This window comes from Pongo pygmaeus, chromosome 16 (assembly GCF_028885625.2).
Source record: "Pongo pygmaeus isolate AG05252 chromosome 16, NHGRI_mPonPyg2-v2.0_pri, whole genome shotgun sequence".
In the NCBI taxonomy this organism is placed as follows: Eukaryota; Metazoa; Chordata; class Mammalia; order Primates; family Hominidae; genus Pongo; species Pongo pygmaeus.
The window spans coordinates 50,289,762-50,314,834 of NC_072389.2; the positions used below are offsets into that span (position 1 = coordinate 50,289,762).

The window sequence follows — 25,073 nt, forward strand, 5'->3', positions numbered from 1 at the left end:
CAGGGAAGATAAGGATTCCTGTGAAATCAGGGAGAGACTTCCCAGGAAATTTACAGCTCCCTGGAGACAAGACAGGGAGGTGGTCACTTAGTAATTTTCCACTCCGTGCAAGGTCAGGATGGATTGACTTTCACATGATCGGGGTGGCTGGGTAGTGTATCCCTGGGGGTTAGAGCAGGCCTCCTCCTGGCTTCACAGAGCCAGAACCTGGTGGGACACAAGAAAGTGAGCGGGAAGCTGGGGAAATGAGAAGGAGGGATGATGAGATAGGGGATAAATCTGGATTAGAAACAAGTCACTCACCATTACTCAAGCCCCACAAACCGCAAACTCCTCAGACTATGGAGCTCTGCCTTCAGAGCTTCAGCTTCTCTTACTAATCAGTGATGCTCCTAACAATATTACTAGGTGCCAGGCACAATTAAGGGCTCTCCGTACATTAGCTTCACCTGAACACTTGCAGCCTGCTTTTGAGTGACAGGATAAAGTGGTAGTTAAGGGCATGATCTCTGGTTAAACTTTCTGGGTTCAAATATAGTCTCCTCCCAAAGTGGGAAGATCTGCTTGAGCCCAGCATTTCGAGACGAGTCTGGTCAACATAGTGAGACCCTGTCTGTACAAAAAACTTTAAAATTAACTAAGTATGGTAGCGCATGCCTGTAGTCCCAGCTACTGGGGAGACTGAGGCAGGAGGATTGCTGGAGCTCAGAAGTTCAAGGTTACAGAGAGCTATGAGCATACCACTGCACTCCAGCCTAGGTGGCAGAGCCAGACCCTGTCTCTACAAAAAGAAAAACCTGGTCTGTCTTCTCACTTACATTCTAGATAACTTTGAGCAAGTTGTTTAAGCCTCTTCGTGCTTCAGTATCCCTTATCTGTAAAACGGGGACTGTGGTTGTTCTAAGGATTAAGTGAGTTAATGCATTTCAAGTACTTATGATAGCACTGGGCACACAGCAAGCTCTGTATGCATTAATCATCATAGTTTTGTTGTCATCATCTTAGAGGGCTTTCTTTAATCATCCTATCTAAAGGGTTCCCCTTAGTCAGTCACTATCATTTCATAGTTTTATTATCTTCAAAGCACTTGTGATCTGTGACCTCCTTCTTCCCTTCCTCTTCCTCTTCCTTCTATCTTATTCATTGTCTGTTTTCTTCCACTAACATTTAAGTTCCCTAGAAGCTGTGCCTGTGCCTGGGACATAATAGATGCTCAACACATATTTGTTGAATTGAATTATATTATTAGATCTTCCCAAACCCTATGAAGCAGGTACTCATGTTATCCCCATTTTATGAAGGAGCAAACTGAGGCCCTGAGAGTTTTCTTTGTTTTCTCAAGGTCACCCAGCTAGGACTCAAACCCAATTTGACTTGAGAGCCCTCACTCTTAAGTACTATGCTGGATTGGCTCCTCTTACTCAAAAATTCTTAATAAATAAGGAGATATCTGCACTCCCATGTTTATTGCAGCACTGTTCACAATAGCCAAGATTTGGAAGCAAGCTAAATGTCCACGAACAGATGAGTGGATAAAGAAAAAAATGGTACATATCACAGTGGAGAGCTATTCAGTCATAAAAAAGAATGAGATCCTGTCATTTGCAACAATATGGATGGACCTGGAGAGTGTTGTGTTCAGTGAAATAATCCAAGCACAGAAAGCCAAATGTTTCATGTTCTCACTTATTTGTGGGATCTAAAAATCAAAACAACTGGACTCATGGAGATAGAGAACAGAACAATGGTTACCAGAGTCGAGGGTGTTGGGGGAAGTGGGGGTTGTTCATGGGTACAAAAATAGAAAGAATGAATAAGACATAGTATTTGCTAGCACAGCAGAGGGACTATAATAAAAAATAATTTAATTGTGCATTTAAAAATAACTTGAAAAGTATAATTGGATTGTTTGTAACAAAAAGGATGAATGTTTGAGGTGATGGATACTCTCCCCTTCAAAAAAAGAAAATATATTTAGACCTATTTCTAAGCAAAAAAGTTAATGTCAGGACAGTATATGAACTATGATTCAGTCATAATGTGTACATAAATACAGTATGTGTATACATGTATAAACAAAACCAAACAAAACGAAAATTCTTAGTAAGTAGACAGGAATTATGCCGCATCTTAGCAACGTTCTCCTCTTTCAGTTGAGGCAGAAGTTGAGGCTGGAAAGTTGGAAAAAGGGGCAAAGATCCAGCCTTCATTCCTCTCCTACAGAACTCAGCTTCAGCCCCTCCTGTCCTCATCCGCTTCTTTTCGCCCTGGCCCCAAAGCCCTTCCATCCAATCTCATGCTTGTCCTCCTCTTCTCCATCCACAATTCCATTACCATCCAATCCCACCCGATTCCTTGTCCATCCCTGTTTCATTCTCATCCTCATCCTCATCCCTATTCCTGGGAGGCAGGGTGTGGGTTGGGCTTTGTCCCAAAGCCTGAGATCAACATCTCTGTAACCCAGAGCAGGGAAGATTTGCTTTCCTTTACACGGTTTATATGATCATTACCCTCTGAGTCATCTTCCCTCTGAGTCATCTTCCATCTTTCTCTGGGACATTTTTGTAGCCTCCCTTGTTTGCACATTTTTCAATCTAATCCCTCCCCTACACACACTTATGCAATGACCTCCCTTTCTCAATCCAAGGTATCACCCAATAGCTGCCTGATCCTGCCTTCTAGCCCACTTCTCAAAGAGTTGGTCATAAAGCCCCAGGAAGGGTAGGACCAGGTTAGTATCCAGGCAAGTGTTGAGGCTGAAGACACTTTTAACCTCTCTGCAAGTCCTTGACTTTTATCCCTCTCATTCAGTGGCTTTCTGGGAATCCGTGCAGGGTTAGACACAGCAGCCAGATCACATGAATATGTGCTTAGGGCTGACATCTACAGCCTGACTGGCGTGTGGAGTCAGGACTGAGGCCAGGCAGGCTGAGTGCCATCTGAAGTGACTCAAGATAATGGCAACATGTCCCTCTATCCAGCTGGACATACACTTGGCATTGCCCAGGGTTTGGGCAAAAGCTGGCTGGGGATACATCTTCGGTGTATCCCCAAAGTCTTTGGGAGATCCTCACTTAGGCCCCAGCATGGCAGAGAAGTCAGGGCTAAGCAGAGAGTGTTATGGATAATCATGATAGCCATGTTAATGCCATTCTCCAGTCTAGCAAGGATGGGTGAATTAGGATGGAATGAATAAATATTTTGCACAGTTTTTAGAAAGGCATAGGGAGGAATTGCAGGGTCAGATTTGGGAGTAAAGCTAAAGCTGAGACTGAAGGGGCTGGAGTTCGGGATTACTGACTGGTTGTGCACTTACTAAGGGCAGGAAGGCCTGAGGGCTGCAGGAATGATGCATTGATAAATAGGTGGACTCATAATCATCACGCACTGCAACTGTAGAATGTAGTCTCCTGCCTTTTCTCATCTGTATAATTGTCTGGGCCAATATTGTTATTTGACTTCCCAATACTCTCACAGACATTTGAATAAATGAGGAAGAGGCCCAGAGGAGTTAAGGGATTTCCCTCCATAGCTATTTGCAGATAAAGCGGGCACTAGAATCCAGGTCTCTTGACTTCTGATTGGTGCTATTCCAACCTTGTCAGAGAGATACCTTCAGCATAGAGGGTTGGGAACCAGAGGCATTTGGCCTGGCTGAAGAGGTAGGGTGGGGCCAGTGAGAAGACAAACCTGGTCTGAAACTCTCCCTCCACAGGTGCTACTGGCTGGAGAACTGTATGACTCAGGAATTCCACTCATAGATACATACTCAAGAGAAACAAGTGCATGATGGCCACCAAAAGATAGGTACAAGAACACTCACAGAATTTTTATTTATAATCATTCAAAATTAGAAACAACCCAAACGTCCATCAACAGAAGAATAAACAAACTGTGGTACATCTCTACAATGGAATACTACTCAGCAATGAAAAGGAACAAACTGCTGCTACACACAACAGCGTGGATGAATTACAAAGGCATTACGGTGAGTAAAAGAGGCCAGTCTCAAAAGAGTACATTTAGTAGGACCAAAACTGGATTTGGTAGAAATCACATCAGTGGTTGCTTCTAGGAGCTAGGGGAGACTAAGTGGAAGGGGGTACAAGGGGAGTTTCTGGGGTGATGGAAATGTTGAAATGTTCTATGTCTTGACCTGGGTGGTGGTAAAACATGTACATGATTACTTATTATACCTCGATGTAAAATATTTTACAGCTCAGCTTTTTAGGAAAGAGCTCGATGAAAAAGGAAAAGTTAAAGAGCTGAGTATGGAGGGGATGTTTCAGGCTGGCTCTTGCTTAAGGTGACCAGCTGTCCCAATCTGCCTGGGACTGATGGGGTTTCCTGGGGCAAGAGACTTTCAGTGCTAAAACAGGGGGAGTCCTGGGCAAGCTAGGACAGCTGGTCACCCAACTATTGTGGAAGAGGGGAATTGAGAGCAAGTTCTGAATATCTGGCAGAGAGGCTGGAATCCTTCAGCCGCAGAGCCCAGGGACCACTCCAGTAGACGCAGAGAGGGGCCTGCCCAGGGGTCAGGGCAGTGGGTATCACTGGTGACATCAAGAATATCAGGGTTGGGGAGGCATCCTTGTTTCCTGGTGCCCTCCTCAAGGTTGCTGACACTTTGGGGATAGGAAGGGGTAGAAGTAGGGCTGCTCCTTTTGGAGCCAGAGGGAAAAGACCTGGAGACAGAGTTGAGGCAGTCGGGCTGTCCAGGTTCTAAGCATCACAGCTTCTGCACTGGGCTCTGAGGAGATTCTCAGCCAGAGTATCCCGGCCTCCTCCTCCCTCAAATGTCAGGCCAAGCAAATACCAAAGCAATGCATCGATTCTGTGGAAGTCAATTAGAGATGAGGGGAGCTATTGTACCTCTTCACCTCCACACTTGTCACAAGCAGGGACTGTCCCTTCCCCACTTTGCTTGCCATGCCTGCCATGGCTTGAGCTGGGGTGAGGAGTGGCCTTTATCTTCTTTGGGAGATCCTGACTGGTTGCACACTTGCTAAGGGCAGGAAGGCTGGAGGGCTGCAGGAATAGTGCTGTTGATAAATAGGTGGACTTATAATCATCATGCACTGCAATTGTAAAACATAGTCTCCTGCCTTTTCTCATCTGTATAATTGTCTGGGCCAATATTCTCCCAATATTGGGAGGTGCTCTGCAGCCCTCCAGCTGAGGCCCAAGGTGGATTCTGATGGAGAGATTGCCAGCAGGGCTGGGCAACTTAGGTGCACAGAAGGGAAGGCAGGATACTGGAAGCAGCAGCCAGGGAAGACAGGCTCAGAAGTTCTCATAGTGGTGCATGAAGTGGGCTCGGTCCTGCCTGTTGATGAGCTGACAGGCCTTCTCTACATTCTTGGTCATTCCTGGAGGGCCGCAGCTGAACACCCCGATCTTGCGCACCTGTCAGGAGATTGGAGAGGGAGAGGGGCCTGCAGCCTAAAGGTGCTCACTCTCCTTGGGAAAAGCTGCTTCCTGAGCCTGGCTGGAATGACTAGGGCTTCAAGCCCAGGCCTTGAGGAGGAGGCTTAAGGTGGAGGGTGTGGAAGTCCCCCTTTAACACCTGACCTCATCCTAGGGCCAGGCAAGCGGGTGGAGTTCTCTGCTCAGAACAGAGCGGCAGGGTGCTTCAGGGCCAGGATGTCCTGGCAGGAGAAGGCCAGAGTCCCAGGGTGAGAGGGAGTGGGACTGACCTGTGGGTGGACCTCCTGCAGGGAGTTGAAGAAGGGCTCGAAGGGGGGACGGCCAAAGTGGGTGATGGAGCGCAGGCCCGTGAACAGACTCCGGTTCAGCACTTTCTGGAAGTGCCGCTCGCAGATGTACTGGGGGCACAGGGGCAGGTCAGACCAAAGACAGTCAGGGCCAGCACTCAGCCCGAGCCAGCCCACATAGCCCAGGAGGCAGAGACTGGGGAGGGGAGGGAGCTGGAGGCTGAGGATCAGGCCATCAACTCTGTGCCTCCTACCAGCTCAGCCTGGCCGTCCACCCACCTGCCCTGGCCATCCTGCCTTATGCCGCCAATCCATCTGCCCACCAAGTTGCCCTGCCTGGCAGGCCCTGACATACTAGCATGGTGGTCCTGAGGTCGAACTTCTCAGCCAGCTGGGTGACATAAATGTGCACAGACACCAGGTCCTGGTGGTCGTTCTCCTCCACCTCTCGGATGATGTCAGCCAGCCACTCAAACTGACGCTGGGTCCGTGTCACCCAGATGAAATAGATCTGGGGACACAGGTCTGGAGCTCAGGACCCAGCTCAGTTCAGCCTCCCTAGATCCCAGGTGCCTTCACCTGAGAGGCTGGGAAGCCCCAGACCACCTGCAGACACCAAAGCTGTGGCAGGACCCACCAGCCTGATCCCAGGCTTCCAACTGATAGGTCTCAGCAGAGGCCCTTCTGGCTACACCACCAACCTCCCTCCAAATTTGGCATCTCAACCACTGGGCAAGAATGACCCCTTCAGACTCAGTTCTTGGAGCCAGGAGCTTTCTCTCATGCTCCACCACTTGATGCGGGGACACAATTCGGCCACCTATGCCCCAATTGATGAATGAGGGAGGGATGCTCACCTTCTTACACAGCATTTGGCTGCCCAAGGATGATTTGAAGACCAGGTCTTTGAGGATGGAGGCAAAGGGGGTGACCCCAATGCCCCCTCCCACCAACACTGACACCTCAAATTTATGCCACTCCTGATGGCCCTCTCCAAATGGTCCATCAAGGTACAGCTGCCAAGAGAGGGGGGAGATGAAATGAGCCTGGCCCCGCCCCAGCTCTGAGACCAGAAACGGAGACACAGGCAGAGGGAGGATACAGAACATCCTAGTCTTTTCTGAAGCACCCCAGTCCTCTCCCAGGCTGGCTTTGGGATGGCTGGAGCTTCTAGTCTCAGGATAGGGAAGGGCAGAGATCCTCTGCCAGTGCCAGAGGCCCAAAAGCAGGGTTCCCAGTGATGGGCACCTTTGGGTATCCAGCACAGCCATTGCCCTTTGGGGATGAATAGATCTCCCTGAGGCGAGTGGTCCAGGGCCCCACTGCCCGGATGTGCAGGCTGAGCGTGTCCTCATGGGGTGCGGAGGTCAGTGTGAAGGGGTGGTACTCGGTGGTCCCCAGAGCCAGGCAGGCGATCCGCACCCACTGCCCTGACTTGTACTCAAAGCCTTGGGGCCTCTGGAATTGTAGGTAGGTCACTCCTGGAGGTCATAGACAGGGAAAAGCACAGATGAGAAGGCCTGCTCCTGGTACCTGAGGACTGACAGGCACCTGTCCTCTTCACACCCCTGAGGCCTGGGGAGGAGTCACATGGTCTGAGCAAGCGGGGCTCCTGGGGCTGGTAGTAGGAGGGTCCCCTTCTCTGTTTCCCAGGTAATGCAAGAGCTGGGTTTCTCTGCTCCCCTGTTCCAGCCCCTCTCCTCCTCTCTACACCCTCTTCCCATGGAAGGCCCAGGCCTCATACCACTGCCTTGAATACCAACCTGCTGGGTAAAAGGACTCAGGCTCACCAGGGACCATCTCAGTGGCTACCAAACCTCCATTTGAGGGTTACCTTTCTACACAACTCCTGCACTATCATTTATCTAACACTTTTCTTTAAATTGACTAACTTTTCCAATTCAATTTATCTTGGCAGGGAACTTTATTGCTAAGGTAAGTGGAAAACCAGTATCATGTGTCCTACATAGAAAATAACATATTTTGTTACGAAATTTTAGCTGGATACTGTTTGTACCATAGCTGAGCCTCAGGCCTGATCTCTTCGTTGAAAAGGGAGATCAGCAAGTGCTGGAGAGTAGAAAGGCATACTAACGCCACTCTGAGATTTTGTCCTTAAGTAATCTCAATTGAAATAACATTGCAATGAGATTAATTTTTTTACAACGTGAGTCCTGAAGGTTAGACAGTCCTGTGATACATAAAATCATCTTTTGCCACCCTCTATGATGATACCAATCCCGACTTTGGCCAACACTGATTCTCAACAACAGACTGGCAATCTGGGCATTTGCCTGTCTCTGAGAGAAGGAATGGGACAGGCATATGTGGCTTCCTGCTCTGCACTTCCCCTGCACCCAGGCCACACATGTGGGGGCCTTTCCCATCCTTTCAAACCCCTCTGTATGCACGTCCAGCCGCCTCTTCTCAGGGTCACTTCTCACCATCTGCAAGTCTCCTGGGAGCTAAGCACAGCCCTTTCTGGGTCTACTTCTATCAGGAAACCTTCAGGAACCCCCTAGAGTGGTTTTTTGTTGTTGTTGTTTTTGGAGACAGAGTCAGAGGGAGTGATGGGGTCAGGAGGCCTGGTGAGCTGCCTCCCCATGTCTGAAGATTTGGCCTCTGTCGCTCCCGACCCAGGTCAGGCCAGGCCTGATACCTGAGGGCAGCAGCTCTGCCTTCACCACGCTGATCTCCACCTTTTTCCGGCTCAGGCTCACCAGCTTGTCACCCCCATAGATGATTGCCGGGACCAGGAAGTAGATGTGGAAAGTGGGCAGCTGGATCAGAGCATAGCTGCCATGGATGATGAGCTGGAGACATGGCCAGTTAGTAAAACTCAGGCGCAGCCAGGCCCCAGCCCGGCACCCCCTCTTGCCCAGGCACTAGGCCTGTGCCAGGGAGATAGGGCTGAGGTCTGGGGTCTTAAATCTCAAAGTCTCATTCTGAGATCTCTCTTGGATCCAATTCTCCCTCCTTCACCTTCCTGTCCCATCCTGAGCTCCCTGCTCCATGGGCTGGCCCAAGGAAGTCCCTCACCAGGGCATAGAGCAGGACGTAGAGGTGGTGGGTCAGCCAGAAGCCCCGGAAGCTGCGGCGGCGGAAGTGGTGGGAGGCGAAGACATACATGATGGCCAGGACCAGGAGGAGAAGCACACCTGTCATACCTGGGGGCAGGAGGACAGGGGCAGTGAGTAGTCTCAGGACTTCAGCTTGGGCTGAAAAGACAACAGCACATTCCCCTATCCTTCCCTCCTTCCTCTCTCATCCCTCCAGGGCCCCCAGAAAAGCCTGCCTGGAGGGACTGGAGCTGGGGCTTGTCCTGAAGGCTAGAAGCAGACCCCATGGCTACTATAGACAAGTGAGTATTCACAGACAGATGGAGACAAAAGCAGAAGTCCTCAGACAGAACCCCCAGGTCCCACATTTCCTACCTGGGACGGTCTGGAAGAACCACCAATAGAACTTCTGGGGAAGCTTGGACCTGGGGGGCAAAGGCACCTTGAGCCTCTGGCTGGGGCAGGAGGGGCTCCGGCACTGTCACAACACAGCATGACTCCTTTCCTGCTGGCCCTGACTGCTGAGGGTATGGGGCCTCCACCCAGTTGGCCAGGGATCCCTCCAAGGAACTCGGCACCCAGCCTTCCACGGTTCCACCCTCTGCACTCAGCAGTTTTTCCTTCTGTGTTATCCTGCACTCTTACTGTGGTTGGCCCCTGCTTCCTTGAGTCCCTGGTTCATTATTCTGTAAGCTCCATGAGGGCAGGGATTTTTGTTTCATTCACTGCTCTGTCCCTAGGCTTAGAACAATACAAGGTACACAGCAAATCTCCGTAAGTAGTTGTTGAATGACTGCATGTATCTTGACATCCCTACTCTGGCATCTGGGTGGACACATGGGACACGCTCCATAAGTGTCTGTCCAGTGAATGGATAGAAGGCAGAGATGGCAAGCTGTGTGTCAGGTATCTATGAGAAAGAGTCTCCCACTTCATCTCCCAAACACCTTTCCTGGCCAATCACAGCCAGCTTCCTTCCTGAGGGCAAGAAATTTACCTTTCAGCTTCTCCCAGGGGACTAGCTTAGCACTGAGCTTCTTGCTGAGTGTCTGGGACTGTCTATTTCTTTTTTCTTTTCTTTTCTTTTTTTTTTTTCAAGACAGAGTCTTGCTCTGTCGCCCAGGCTGGAATGCAGTGGTACTGATCATGGCTCACTGCAACCTCAAACTCCTGGGCTCAAGCAATCCTCCTGCCTCAGCCTCCTGAATAGCCAGGACTACAGATGTGCACCACAATGCCCCGCTAATCTTTTTACTTTTTGTACAGATGGAGTCTCACTCTGTTGTTCAGGCTTGTCTGGAACTCCTGGCCTCAAGCGATCCTCCTGCCTCAGACTTCCAAAGTGTTGGGCTTACAGGTGTGAGCCATTGTGCCCTGCCTATTTCTTTTTCTATTATACCCCTGGGCCCGCCCTATGAGTCCAGGGAGAAACCTTCCCCAGAACTGACCCATCATTCACAAAGACGTTGGGGAATACGCAGGCCAGCAGGCTGAGTGGGCTGACTGAGAAGATGTAGACATTGACTGCATGGCCAGCACTGTGCAAAACTGGAAGAGACAGACCCTGTTAGAGATGCCAACCAGGACAGACTCTACCTCTGATCCCGAGGAAGAGAGGAGGCATGGGGAGGAGAGATGGATGTATAAGGAGTTCCATCTCCCCACTGTTTCCCCCAACTAGACCCAGGGTGCTGCAGCAAAGAGGAAGATGCCTGGGAGTCACATACTGGCCAGGACAACAGCAGCCATGGCGATCCAGCGGTGGAAGTCCACCGCGGCATCAAAAGGCACATAGCGGTTGAGGAAAGTCTCTCGCAGGAAGGTTATGAGGTTGCGGCACATGGTGAGCAGGATATAGGAGAACATGAAGGAGACGCTGGCCGCCGTGCCTCGTGACAGGATGATGCCCACAAGGGTGGTCTGTGCAATGTCCGAGGGTGGCGAGGCAAAGCCATAGTCTGGGGGGCCGGAATGAGATTACATCAGTTTGGCACAAGAGGCCAGGGTCCCGAGCCCTGGGCTCTCCCATGCAGACTCTTAGGATCAGAGGGCTTTCCACTCCTCTCCAAGGGTCAGAGCCTGCTCCCTACCCACTGCCCACAGCCTGGAACTCTTACAGTAAGCACGATCTGCAAACACGCCAACACAGATGGCCGAGAAGATTGCGACACACACGATGTGCCTCCGGTAGTTCTCCACGAAGCGCTTGTACTGCTGCAGCTTTTGGGCTAGGAAGCCTCGCTGCATCTTCTCTTGCAGCGCCTCTGTGTACAGCCGGGGAGTGAGCACCGCTGCCCTATAGCAAGGGGAGGCAGGGCAGCAGTGTGGTAAGGGCCCTCTGGCCTTCTCTTAATGCCACCCCATGAAAGGTGACCTGGGGATGTGGCAGGCATCAGGATGGGCCACAACAGATGAAGGGAAAAAAGCAATCTGGGGGCTTCTTCCTCCTCCAACCCTTTACTTCCATCTTTGCTCCATCCACCCACTCACTGTCTCCCTGCTACTCCCCCTCCTCCTGTCTGTTCTATCCTTCTTTCTTCCTGATCCCAGCACAGGCCTCAAGGCTGTGCCCAAAGCAGGCAGGAGCCAGGAGACCCCTTACTATCATCCTGTTGAGCCAGGACCCTTGCCTGAAGAATGGGGTGCAGAGGTTGGAAGAGGATGAAAAGTCATTCAACACTATTACCCCTCAGTCAGGTCAGGAATAAATGGAATGAGACTCAGGATGGTCGCTTATATGTCAAGGACATGTGGGTGGGGTCTAGGGACCCTGAGACTTCTCTCCATGTCTCTTTGGGCCCAGGGATTTGGGAGACACTCACTTTTTGCCAAACCTCTTCTTCAGTCCAGGGCCTCCCAGCTCTGGGGCTTCTGGGGCAGGGGGCCCCAGTCCCTGGGGGTGGGAGCTGAGAAAAAGAAATGGGGCTGTTCTCCCCTTGTCTTTGCAGCCAGGAGAACAACTCCCAGGGCAGAGCATGGGGTAGAGGTAGGGAGTGGCTCCTGGTACCAGGCAGGGGGTAAGGCGCAAAATGAATAGGATCTCATAATTTGTTTTGTAGAATGATTCTGGCCTGGAGCGGCAGGGAGAGAGCCGAGCATCCGAGCAGCATAGGGTGAGAGAGGCAGCTGGAATGTTTGTGCAACCAAGAGCTACTTTCAAAGGGCAAATGCCTGATTTTACCGGGGGCTGATCAGCCAGTCCTACTCCTTTCATTTCTCTGCAGGGGGCTCAGCCAGGCCGACCTGCCAGAGCCCCATTCCTGCTCACCACTCCCCAGGTGTCCGAGTGATGAATGAGACTCGACAGCTGATGTTTTGTTTAAAGATATCTCTAATACCTAGAGAAGAGAACAAGAGGCAGGACTGGCTTCCCCACAAGGGCAGTGGGGTAGGATGGGAGACTGTGCCCTCCTCCCTTCTGGGAAAGTCATGTCCAGATCTCTGACTCCAGTCCTGTTTCCCTCCTTCCCCAGACTAAGCACTCACTGTACACAGGGCAGACAATGTGGCAACTTTGCACAAGAAAGGGGACGTCCTCTTAGGTGGATGCAACCGTGCAGGTCCTTTGTGTAAAAGAAACAATTCCTCTTCCTCTGGCCAGCTATGTCTTAGACCAATGCCGGTGGCTTTGAGCAGTGTGTAGGATAGATTTCAACCTGCTCCTTGACCTCAGTGGGTATCATTGTGCATTAGACAACCTGCACACCTACATGTGCCACCCCAATTACATGTGCTTGGTTCTATACTAGATACCAAGGACTCAGAAAAGAGTAAGACCTGGGTCCTGCCCACCAGGAACTCTCATTTTGAGGACACGCCCCCCTCCCTGACGCCAACCATTCCTCACACACTCACCACCTCCACCTCCACCTTTGACACAGAGCTGCGTGAAGCGGAGCTCGCTGTCATGGTCCCGCAGCATGAAGTGAAAATCCTCCCATGTCAGTTCCTCCTTGTCCTGGAATCCCGACTCCCGGAACATGGACTCCACCACCTCGGCCAGCTGGGCCTTGGACAGGCAGTTGTTGGAGATCTCGATGAAGGACCTGGAGGAGGACCAGAGACACAGCAGCCTGTCACCCAGCAAGGTCAGGCTTGGGTAGGTGCAGGGTGGGGCAGGCCCCAGATTATCTAATGTGGTTACCAGTGACCCGGGAAACGGCACTGAGAAGGCGCTCATCCAGCCTGCAGCTGACACTAAGCTGGGTGGGGTAGCCATGGACTCAAAAGGCAGAACAGAATTGAAAGTGACCTTGACCAATCAGAGAAAGCAGCCCTCAAACAGGGGGCATCCACAACTGGGAAGATAGTCCACTGAGTGCAGGGATGTGTCCAGGGTGTGCATGGCCCTCTCTCGTGGCAGGCTGTCTGTGCACTCTCTTCTGTTGATGCCTCCCACACCACCCCTGGGTTCCCCCTTTCATAGTCCAGTGGAGGCACCAGGCAGCCAGGTGCCAGGGAGGGGACCTAGCTGCAATGCTGCTGCTTCCTTGTGCCAACACCCCGGGGCACAGGTGGGAGCGTCTCCATGCCCAACCTGATAGCACCCACAGTGGCACCTGCAATAGCCAAGCTCTATTCATAGGTTGTGCCTCGGGACAGAAAAGACAGACTATGCAAGTTTGTGTAGGTCCGGCAGCAATGCTGTGCCATGCTGGGCCCATAAAACACAGCAAGCACAGCCATCACATTAAAAACATTGTCCCACCGACAGTAAGCAAGATACACACTGAGTTACAGGACAAGAAGGTAGGAATTCACCAGGTGTGGTGGCTCACGCCTGTAACCCCAGCACTTTGGGAGGCTGAGGTGGGCTGATCACCTGAGGTCAGGAGTTCGAGACTAGCCTGGCCAATATGGTGAAACCGTATCTCTACCAAAAATACAAAAATTAGCTGGACGTGGTGGCACGTGCCTGTAATTCCAGCTACTTGAGAGGCTGAGGCAGGAGAATCACTTGAACCTGGGCGGTGGAGGTTGCAGTGAGCCGAGATGGTGGCACTGCACTCCAGCCTGGGTGACAGAGTGACTCCGTCTCAAAACAAACAAACCAAAAAAAAGAAGGTGGGAACTCAGCCCTCGGAGGCAGGGACCCTCTCCTAGATTCCCTTGAGCCTCACCTGGGGCTGGGCCTGCAATGACATACCCAGTGAGGTACAGACTGCAATAGCTTTGCCCTTTCAGAAGCCCTTGTCCAGTTGGGGTGTCTGGACTATATGAGGAATGTAGCAGTTAAGGGGAATGCTTAAAGCAATGTTAAGGCTTAACAGGATAGAAAAATTCAAATAATGTGGGCCGTTACATCTATACTTTGTATTCATTTGTTCACTTATTTCATTTTGTCTTACTCAGTTAGTTATGTATGAAATGCCTGCCCTGTGCCAATCACAGTGTAGAGAAGCTGGATTCAACAGGGAACAAACCCTGCCCTTACGGCGTGGAGGGGAGCTGTGTTACTGACGCATTCATTGTCTTCAGGAATGAGAAGCACAAAGCTATTTTTTTTACCGGCACAACAAAACCAGAAAGGGCTTAAGATGCAGGAAGGAAGAATGGTTGGAATATGGAGAAGGCTTCCACGTTTCTCTTCCTGACTATCATGGTGATGAATATCGGAGCAGTGACCAAGGTCATCCATTCACTGTTTCATTGGGTAGAGCACAGGGTTAGGCATGCCGTAAAATAGTTCACAGAGATCCAAGGGCATCCAAAAGGGATTAGTGGATTTTTGTGGTTGGCCATATTGGTGTTGGGTTTTTGTTTTTGTTTTTGTTTTTTAACTAGGGAGACTTTTCCGGCTGGTGTTGACAGTCCAGACAGAGACTCTCCCAGAGGCAGGAGCCAGTCAGGTAAATATTTCAAGGTGGATGCTCTGAGAGTTTAGGATGTAGTGTTTAGGCCACCTCTCAGCACAGATGACCGCATAGCCTCTTTGCCAGCCCTCCTCTTACTGGACGTGTTTTCCTGTTTGAAACACACCAGGAAGTCTCAGGATTAGAAAGGCACACCCCATACCGCATCATGGTGAAGAATTCGTCCTTGGAGAGGAAGCCATTCTCATCCAGGTCATACATGGTAAACATTAGACGGGACTTATCCTCTGGGGAGCCTGGGAAGAAAAAAAGGGAATGCAGGTCATCTCCTTGCTGAAAGACCCCTGGATTCTTGGATAGCCTGCCACCTCCCAGCCCCCTACCTTTCATGAAGACCACCAGGATGTCCAGGAACTCTCGGAAGGACAGGTAGCCATTGCCATCCTTGTCAGCCAGAGAGAACATGGACTCCACAAACATGTCCTGGGGCTTGAGGCCCAGGGACTCGGCAAACTCGGCCCTGCTCAGCTCGCAGGTCAGGGCCTCCCGCACCTTCTGGCAGGAGTCCAGGGGCAGGGTCCCTGCGTCGGCCTGGTTGATGTCCAGCACCTGCACTTGGGCAGCAGCAGAGGGAGGGAAAGAGAAGGAGGTGAAGCCTATGCTGGAAGCAGTTCAGTGACCCTTCATATCTCCCCATAGTCCAAATCAGAAAGGCTAAACTCTGATGGTTCTCCTGATCCTTAGATATACTGACTGGGGCCTCTGTTGTCCTATAGACCGGGGAATCAAATCTCTAGCAGCCTGCCCATTTCTCCCTGGGCCCAAGAACCGGGAACTTCATGCAGTGGGCATGGTGCTGGGGTATGGAAGGGGAAAGGCAAAGTTAAGGGGAATGGAAAGTGAGAGAGCCTACACTGGGTACAGAAGATGTAGAGACATGATGGTAGACAGGCAGGAAGGGGCTGGGGCTGTGCTCTCTTGCCAATTCAGATAAGGCTGCCATGTGCCTATGATTTGCCCATTGTGCAAAAAGTTTAAAAGTACATGTAACAACCACTTATTGTTTTTTGTCTGGTTTTTTGAGATGGAGTCTTGCTCTGTCACCCAGTCTGGAGTGCAGTGGCATGATCTTGGCTCACTGCAACCTCCGCCACCCGGGTTCAAGCGATTCTCCTGCCTCAGCCTCCCAAGTAGCTGGGATTACAGGTATGAGCCACCACGTCCAGTTAATTTTTGTATTTTTAGTAGAGATAGGGTTTCACCATGTTGGCCAGGCTAGTCTCGAACTCCTGACCTTAGGTGATCTGCCCGCCTTAGCCTCCTAAAGTGCTGGGATTATAGGCATGAGCCACTGAGCCTGGCCACAACCATTTGTTAAATGCCTGCAACGTACCTGGCACTTGGGCTAATAAGCACTGTACATAAAACAATGTTTTTCAAACGTTAGAGTGTATCCGAATTATCTGGGGAGCTTTTTAAAACACAGAATTGCCAGACCCCACCCATAGAGTTCCTGGTTCAGTCTGACTGGGTAGGTGCATTTCTAACATGTACCCAGGTGAGGCTGATGCTCTCGGGTCCAGAGGCCAACCTCTGTGTACCACTCATGTAGACGATCTCACCGAGTCCTCACAACAATGCAATGGTATGGATACAGTTTTCATCACTGTTTTGTAGATGAGTAAACAGAGAAACAGAACAGTGGTAATGTGACTTGCCTAAGGTCACAGAGCTAAGTAAAATGGCAATGCCAGGATTCAGACAAGGCTATATCTCTCCAGGCCATAGAGTGGAAGCTTAGTTCACCCACAGCGGGTTTCTATGCAGCCCAGGTTTCCTCCATTTCTGGGGCTGGGCCCATCTCCAAAAGGCACAGATCATGGCACCTGAGCAAAAAGGTGTCTGAAGAAGATCTCCAGGATGCGTTCCCTCTGCTGCTTTGTCACAGCCTTCCTAAATAGCTCCTTCTCGCTCATCTCAGCCACATGGAGGCCCAGAGCCCAGCGCACACAGAAGTCCTGTAGCTGCTGCACAAAGGCGCCCCGTTCCTCTTCAGAACTAAACAGCAGCACCTGGGTGGAAAGAAGGCGGCACCGATGCAGGGAGCTTGCTGGACCTTCTGCTTCAGCCTCCCCTCAACGGATCTTGGGTTGAGGGGAGGAGAGAAAAGCTCCTCCCCATCCATCCAGGCTGGGGCCAAGTGTGGGGATGAAGAGGGTCAGGTTGTGTCTGGGGGCCTCTGAAAGGAGCCCCTCTCTCCAGCATCAGCTGTCATAGGTGAGTTTTATAGCTGAGGATAGGGTGGCCTCGCTTGTGATAATGGAGTCATGTGAGGGCAGCCCAGGCAGGGGAGGCAGGACGAGCCATACCAGGTCATACTCCTTAGGGATCTTGAGCAGCAGGGTGCGGCATCCTCGGTTGCTGGACAGGATGAGGTTGACCTGCTGCAGAGGCTGCAGCTGGACCACGCGGAGCACAGTGAGACGCCTGTTCAGGACCTGCAGACACCTGTCTGACAGCAGCTGGATGATGATGGGACTGCTCCTCTCCTTGGGGCCTGGCCACTCCATCGCTGGGGAAGGAATGATTGGGCTGGGTAGTTCAGCAGATGTCCCCAGATCCCCGCCTTCAGGTCAATTCCACTGTGAGTCTGAGCAGGCGCCCTAAAGGCACCTTGGCTTTCCTCTCACTCTGTAACTTGGTTCTTTCTCCCAGACTCCTGTCTCTCCCCTCCCCCGTCCCTCCTACCTCCTCTGCCCAGCCCCTTCTCACCTGGCACTCCATCTTTGGCTGTTTCCTTCTTCACGCTCTCTTTGACTTTCTTTTGTAGCTTCTTGCGTTCTCGGCCCCGGAAATAGGCCACCACTCCAGAGAGAAGCAGACTCACTGAAGCGTATCAGAAGGAGCAGTGAGGAGGGAGCCCCTCGCCTAGAGCTTCACTGTGGCTTAGGCTATGGCACCTCCCTTCCAGAGGTTCCTTGAGCCTGGTCTCAAATGGTACCAAATAGCCAGCCCCTCAGGCCAGCAGGAAATGAAGGGCAGGGCCAGTCTGCAGAGAGGCTGCCTAAGAGCTTACCTAAGGGAAGGCAGCAGAGAGCAATGATGGTGATGGCAAAACCAGGGCTGCTGCCCTCAAAGAAGTCAAGCACGGTCAGGGGTGCGCACTGGGGCAGGCCGTCGGTTGTGAGCTGCTTAGGCTGAGGGCAGGGTGCACCTGAGGGAGAGGGCAAGGAAGACGTCAAAGTCTGAGGATCCCACTACGTGGCCAGATCTCTTTCCCCTCTATCCTATAAAGGAGCAAGGTATCATCTGATTTCCCCAGGCCCACCTCCCTGAAACTGTCTCCCTCAAAAAGTCCGCATCCATATCCTATCTCTTGGCATCTACCCCATCCACCCCTTCTTGACTGTAGGGTGCAGGTTGTGTGCTAGTTGAGGTCCCTGCTGTGGGAGCCAGCCAAATGCAGACCTCCTAGCCCAACACAGAAGGTGCCTGGCTCCCTGGACAGCACCAGGAGATTCCCCCGCACCCTCAATCTTGATCCTTCTCTGGCCACTGTCACTCACTTGTGTTCTCCCAGGGCACTCACCTTTATGCCAGACAAAGACATTGGGCTGCAGGGCACTGGGGTCAACATTGATAACAGCGACCAGCACGTCCCGCAGGGTGGTATTTCGGATTTCTTCAATCTCCTTCTTGGAGAACAGCCTAAGTAGGAGGAAGTAGAAGTCACTGGGATGGGAAGGGGATGCAGGCCTCCAGCAACCCCAGGCCCAAGGACACCGGTAAGAAAAGAGACCCAGAGGGGCCGGGTGCAGTGGCTTATGCCTGTAATCCCAACACTTTGGGAGGCCAAGGAGAGTGGATCACTTGAGGTCAGGAGTTTGAGACCAGCCTGACCAGCATGGTGAAACCCCATCTCTACTAAAAATATTTTTTAAAAAAATTAGCTGGGCATGTTGGTGCATGCCTGTAATCCCAGCTACTCGGGAGGCTGAGGCAGGAGAATCACTTGAACCTGGGCGGCAGAGGGTGCATCGAGCCAAGATCATGCCACTGCACTCCAACCTGGGTGACAAAGCTAGACTCTGTCTCAAAAAAAAAAGAAAAAGAAAAAGAAAAGAAAAGAAAAAAAGAGAGACCCAGAGGGGTTGGGAAGGGTGTGGTGGGCTGACTGGGAATCAAGGGCTCATAGGGGCTGTCTAAGACCAGACAGAGGGTCTGGGGCTCAGGCTGAGGAGCAGTCTGAGGTGGCGGCCCAGGCAAGCCTTACCCATTCCTGGTGTTCTCAAACCAGTAGCGGTCACCATCCCGCAGCCGTACAAACTGGTCGAGGACAATGGCACTGAACAGGGGTCCAGGGTCCCCATGGCTCTCTAGGAGCCCCCCAAGGAGCAGCTCTAGCTGGGATAGGTCCTGGTTGTACAGGGCAGCTGTGGCCTCCAGCACCTGGGGCACCACAGGAGATAAGGGGTGAGTGTATGTTTGCTGGGGAGGGCAGCCACTGTTGCCCCATCCCTCGGACACAGGACCCCAGCAGCTGCCTGGCTTGCTGCTCAGGCCTGATTTCCTCTTCTTAGGGAAGCCCCGTCAGGCAGGACAAGTCTAGTGGAAGGATCAGTGTGTCCTTACCCACGGTAAGACCACGGTCAAGTGCTCTAGGACCGTATCCTGTGACCATCACCAGCCTGCCTGACCTCAATGATTAGCAGCTTCAGGGGCACACAGCCCTTGGGGTGGGACCCTGCAGCAACAGGACAATGGCACCCAACCCAGAAGCCACCCTGCAGGAATGGTACAATGCAGTGGTTAGGAATATATTCTGGAATCAGATGGCTGAATTTAAGTCCCGCCTCTATGATTTACCAACTATGTCATCAGTAAAATGGAGAAAATGATTATATATACCTTACAATATTATTACGTAGATTAAATGAGTCAACATATGTAAAGGGTTTGGAACAGTATTGCCATAGGAAAGCTTTAGCTGCCATTATTATCATTACTATTCCTGACCTGGGGGTCCACATTAGGGTTGAGATCACTCCAGTTCCTTGGGATGTCCAGCCCAAAGGCCAGAAGGGCCTGGCTATAGCTGGGCAGCCCCATATCTCGGCCACGTTGGATGCTGCTGGCCACATAGTCTGTACGGGAGAATTTGCCAGGGCCAGGCCAGTAATCTGAAGAGGAGAGAAGACTAGACTATGGGCTTTGTCCTCTCCATCCTTTTTTGCCCTGCAGCCTTGTATCTGACTATTGGCACTATGGTTCTTCCCTCCCAGCTACCCCCAGTGATCCACATGAGATCTGTGCCCATGTTGACCTTGCCTTGCTGCAAGGCCAATGTCACCATGTGTGATAACGGCCAGTTTTTCCAGTAAGACCCTTCCTCTAAGACTCAAGACTGTTCTAGTCACCAAGCAGTAAATTCCCTGTCCTATGCCTCCCTAGTTTCAAGACAGGGCTGAATGAAAACTTTTAGAGACCTAACTAAGCACCAAAGAGATTGTGGTACCACCCCTCCCCAATACTCAGACATAGTTAATTTAAAATAAAAGCAACACAAAAGTGTAAATTAAGCAAAAAAAAAAAAAAAAAAAGTTCACAGTTCATTTTCTTCTTATAGCTCCTTGAAGTCTGTGTTTGTATCTGTGTTGCTGTATTGTGAGTGCCCTAGGTCTGCTGTTGATGAACCCAGAGGGATCCTCAGGCTTCCTGGCCCCTTACCATCCACCCCTTCTGGCTCTGAGCTCACCCCTCAGATCTTCAACCACTATGTTGTCCTCCAGCTCCGAAATCTGGGAGGCCATTCCCAGTAGCAGCTCATTCACCTCCTGGGTACTGTTCAGATTGGGGTTCTGGAAGTAAACAATGCACTCAAGATAGGCCCCTACCCAAAACTCAGTCTCTCTCAGCCTGGACCACTTTAGTACCCCAGGACAAAGGGCCCTTGGCCAGTCCCAGACTCTCTTGAGCTGTTGTCCCTGGATAATTTCCTCTACCCTTCATCTCCCATGAACCTGGGGCAGCAAAACCCAAGAACTAGGATTGTTGCTTTTCCCAGCCTGTGTGAAGAGACTGACCTTGACCCATCTTCCCCTGGCCCTGACCCCAGTCTGACCTCCCGAATCCAGTAGTTGTTGCAGACCCTGAGAGCTTGGGAGCTTTGAAAACCCTTGTTCAGGACCTTCCGGAAATGACAGCTGGCATTTCTGAAATTGAGAACAAAGGATGTGGTGAGGGAATTTGGAGAAGAATCAAAGATGGAGTTGAGTGGGCTGAGGGACTCAGTGGGGGTTCACTAGGATTGAGCAGTGGCCCAGGAACTTCCTTGAACATGGCAGAGATTTGGCAATGTGTGTTTACTGAAGATAGAGTGCGCTCCTAGTCCAGGTAGGGTGGGGAGAGGGGGGAAGGGAATGACCCAGCTGCTGGACAAATCCTACACCCAGCAACCAAATTTCAGCCCTTAGGAGAGCTGGGGAGATTTCCCTACTAAGCCCACACATCTTACCCCAGGGTTCTGTTTCAGGGCCCCAAATTTTTGCTTCCCCTTCCCTAGTGAAACTGCGAAGGAGTGGGAAAGGCCCCAGCCTCCAAGACAGCTCATCATTCTGCACCTTTCTCAGTGTGGTGCCCCCTCTCTGCCAACCCCTCCCTCACCTCATGTAGACACCAGGGGGCACCATGGTAGAGAAGAACTGCTCAGAGGCCACCACAAATTCCGGGGAGATGCTAGGGTCTAGGAAAGGACGGTATCCTGCAGGAAGGAGACGGTGATGATGGGGAGATAGGCTCCTTGCCTCCACATCCTCCCATCACACGCACCTGTCTCCTTCCCCTCAGGATTCTCAGCACAGGTGCCCTCCTTCCCCACTCCCTCACCTGTATACTCCGGGGGTGTTTTCTGCAGGAAGCTGGGCAGCCACTCATACACAGCGATGTTCTGAGGGGCAGAGAGGGGTGAGGGGAGGCACGAGTTGGATGGGGCGGGGCCTGGAAGGGTCTGAGCCCAAGGACGGCTTCCGTGTGGAGATGAGGACCAGGCAGGGTCAGTCATGGGAGAAGCAACTCAAACAGGAGCGGTGTGAGGCCTGTCCCCCCAAGGAACCAGGGGATTTGGGGGAGTGGGGGGTGCGGAGGTGATAAATAATAATCACCAGCCAGACTTCTCCTATAAACAGCGCGTGCCTCCCTATCATTTACAGGGGCTTCCCTAGACCTCGGCTGTCTGGGGAGGGGTTTCTGGGTGGAGGTTGTCCACAGATGGGGAGCTCCGTGGGGCAGCGGAGTCTCCCGTGGGCTTGCACGCGGAAGGGAGGACGTCGCGGGGCGCGGACGGCTGACCTGGTAGGTGGCGATGACCCTCTTGCGCGCGTGCTGGAACAGCTCCTCGTCCCCCCAGTCTGGGTGCTGGCGGGCCAGCCTCTGCGCCCACAGGTCGTGGTAGCGGAACCAGAGCAGGCCCAGCGCCTGCAGGAAGGGTTCCCGGTTCCCTCGCTCCGCCCCGAAGGCTGCATCCGATGTGGGGGCGCAGGGGAGGAGATGAGCGGTAGCGTGATGGGGGAGCCCACACTCGCAGACCCCCAGCCGGCCCCGTCCCGCCCCCGCGGCCTCACCGTACAGCCCCCGGGGCCCGTTCTGCCCGGTGGCGGGGTCGGGCGCCGCCCACATGAGCAGAGGGTTCTGCGAGTCTCGGGGGAAGGCGGGGTCGGGCCCCGACGCCAGCTGTCCCCCGGAGAAGCTCCGCAGCGCGTCGCTCCAGGAGTGCGAGGAGCCATAGATGGCGCTGCCGTCCAGCCAGCCCGTCACCTGGTTGGCCTGCGGGGCACGCGGCGGGTGAGCCGGGGCCGAGGGGCGGCGGCGGGCCAGGGAAGGCCGGAGGCCGGCAGGTGTCCGAGGCTGGGGAGTGGGCGCCTCTCCCCTCCAGGCCCTGCCAGGCCCGAAGCCCCGGCCCCACCTGGCTGGTGTGCGGCCTCTTCCCGCCGCCTTCCCCGCCTCACCAGGTCCCGGGGGTTGCTGGGACTCCGTCCGGTCTCGGGGTCCCAGCGGCTCCTCTGGAAGGGCAGCACCACGTCCCCGCGCTGGTCGGGGTCGAACACGGGGTCTCCAGGTGGGATGCGGATGTTGAGGAACTCGGCGGGGCAGCCGGGCGTTTCCACGCTCACCACGTCGGAAAGAACATGGTAGCCTGCGGGCATGGGGCGCAAATAGGTGACAAACCGTCCGTATTGCGCCCTCCCCACGGCCAGGGCGGCCTCCAAGTGTCCTCAGGAGCCAAAAGACAGAGGTCCCAGTGCCAGCTCCGCCACCAGCTCTGCAGGTTAGCCCCAGGGAGCCTCAATTTTCTAATCTGCAAAGTAATACTATAGTGAGTTCCCTTCCTACTCAATTCATAAAGCTGTTGTGAGAATCAAAATGATATAATTTATGTAGGAGTACCCCAAGTCAGTTCTCCTCCCTCTGGGCTAGGGGGAGGTAACATGGTTACAAACACATGATGAGGAGAGCGGTGGCTGGGGAGCTCAGTTCCCAAGAGCTATAATGGGGGTCCAGTGACCCCTAGTTTGGAGTAAGGCGTAAGAGAAAGGTTAGGGGAGCAAATATCTCTGTATCGACATCCCCAAATCTCTCCGAGATGAAGGCAGTCTCGAAGTGCTGCTTAGAGAGGAAGTGGTTGGTAGTCTCGGATGGGTCTCCTGTGGACTCGCAGAGGGGATCTGGCCCCTCCCCCAGGCTGAGCAGAGCGCCAGATCAACCCCACTGGTCTCCCCCTTTGCCCTCACCAAAGAAGACCCCCAGTACGGTGCGGTTGTGGAGCGACGGCAGGCCGGCTATGCCCCGCGTGGCTGCGTTGCTGAGCCGGCGCGGGTTGGGCAGCTGCGGCTCCTCCAGAGCCTGATACACACCGTCGGCATAATTGGCTGGTACGCGGCGCTGCAACCGGCAGCCTGCAGAGGCAGAGAGCGGGGCTCTGTCTAAGCACTCCATCCCCAGGGATCCTCCAAACCTCGCCCTAAGCCTCCCTCAACCCCCATCCCACTTCACTGACAGAACCTTCCCTCAAGGGTCTCTTGGCCCCGGGAGCGCATAAGATTGCGCTATGTAGGCAGCGGAGCTGCTGGGCGCGTGTTCCCCGCAGATTCCCCGCTCAGGGCCTTCCGCACCCCTGCCCTTCGCGAGCAACGGCCCCAGCACGCCCGGGCCCCCAGAACGCACCAACAGCACCACGCTCGTGGTGCCTCAGGTTGTTAAACCAGCCGTCATAGCGCTGCACTTCCCAGGGCAGTGAGAGTGCGTCCTGACTGCCTGTGGGCACAGAGAAGGGCCTCCTCAGCACTACGCTCCCAGCTACTCCACCCAAGCAACGAAGGCCTTGGCCAGTCCTTCCCCAGCTCGCGGAGTGCCCCTAACCGGACCCAAGTGTCGGGCCGCACTGAGAAGTTTCCCATCCCGCTGAGCTGCACGGCGAAATGACCTTCCAGTCTCAGGGAGCCGCTTGCCGCACCTCTCCCAGCCCCACCTTCCAGGGGATCCTGGGGAACACCCCGCCGCTAGAGGAGCCTGATACTTGCCCGATGGATCCAGGGATCCAGTCAGAAGAGCTCCCAGGAGCATCAGTGCCTCTGGTCTTGCACGGAGCATGCCAACCCTGCAGCCTGCGGGTTGGTAGTATGCGAAAGCCACTGTTAGGGCGTCCTCTATGCCTCCCCTCTTGTTCCTACAGCTAGTACTGGAGGAGAAGCGCCAGCTGTTTCCACTTCTGGAACGTAGCTGTTAGAAGCATCACCGAGGACCTTCATCCAAAAGCCACTCTTTCCAGGACAATTGGCAGTTCTGGAGGCATTGACACTGTTCTCCATCCGCCACCCCATCAGAGAGTTAACTCCCGACCATAGGAACCCACTGGGCAGGAGTCTTCTGGGGCATGTCAGTCCAGGGCAGGACTGGCTCAACCTCCCAGGGTGTGCCCAATGTCTCCAATGTTTCACCTCCACCTGCCCCCAATCCGTCAGGCTCCGCTTCTCTTCCAGGAGGCAGGGAAGGGAAAAAGGTTACTGAGCTGGGAGCTAGGGACCGCAGCACCCGTCCGCAATGAATCCCCCCTTCCCCAATAAACTCCCCTTCTGCAATGAACGCCTGTGCATGACGGGCGAGGCTAAGGTCAGGTCCCAAACTCTGGTCTTACCTGTAATTTAGGGTGGTGTTAGGTTCAGATGTCTTCTTTCCTCTTAAAATCTTTGCTTCTGTGCTCTACTTCTTGCCTTCACCCTCACTCATCCAGCTCCGCCGATCCTCAGCCTCCCTGGCTGCACTCTCACCTTTCTCTCTGGGTCCTTGGTCTCGCCACTGTGCAGGTGTTGGCTCAGGACAGACCTGCGCCGAGTGTGAGCATCTGGATCCAGGGCTCACCCTCCTGCTGTGGAGGTGGGGCCCTTATTTGCATAACCTCTTCCTGCTCAGACCAGCACCTGGGCTGGGACACC

The 25,073-nt window shown here is 53.0% G+C and overlaps 1 protein-coding gene across 2 annotated transcripts; it reads right to left on the bottom strand.

Annotated features, from left to right (window-relative positions):
• Positions 1–3,804: 3,804 nt before the first annotated feature.
• Positions 3,805–24,976, bottom strand: DUOX2 (dual oxidase 2). Of its 2 annotated transcripts, none has more exons than XM_054451092.1 (34): positions 24,776–24,976; positions 24,162–24,245; positions 23,806–23,895; positions 23,373–23,537; positions 22,590–22,777; positions 22,206–22,407; positions 21,934–22,100; positions 21,472–21,532; positions 21,250–21,346; positions 20,708–20,798; positions 20,342–20,444; positions 19,603–19,766; positions 18,860–19,035; positions 18,176–18,294; positions 17,663–17,800; positions 17,359–17,472; positions 16,956–17,158; positions 16,473–16,658; positions 14,970–15,195; positions 14,789–14,882; positions 12,611–12,819; positions 12,042–12,111; positions 11,596–11,679; positions 10,891–11,069; positions 10,501–10,731; positions 10,222–10,321; positions 9,149–9,198; positions 8,754–8,881; positions 8,374–8,527; positions 6,963–7,195; positions 6,572–6,730; positions 6,070–6,225; positions 5,697–5,825; positions 3,805–5,406 (listed from the first exon to the last, which is right to left on the bottom strand). In XM_054451092.1, the coding sequence occupies exons 2-34, from the start codon at positions 24,229–24,231 to the stop codon at positions 5,284–5,286; spliced, it is 4,659 nt and encodes a 1,552-aa protein (XP_054307067.1). In that variant the 5' UTR covers positions 24,232–24,245; positions 24,776–24,976; the 3' UTR covers positions 3,805–5,283. The 2 variants fall into 2 exon arrangements, with proteins under 2 accessions (XP_054307067.1, XP_054307066.1); XM_054451091.1 differs by having other exon boundaries at positions 23,806–23,891; positions 24,158–24,245.
• Between the last annotated feature and the right edge of the window lie 97 nt (positions 24,977–25,073).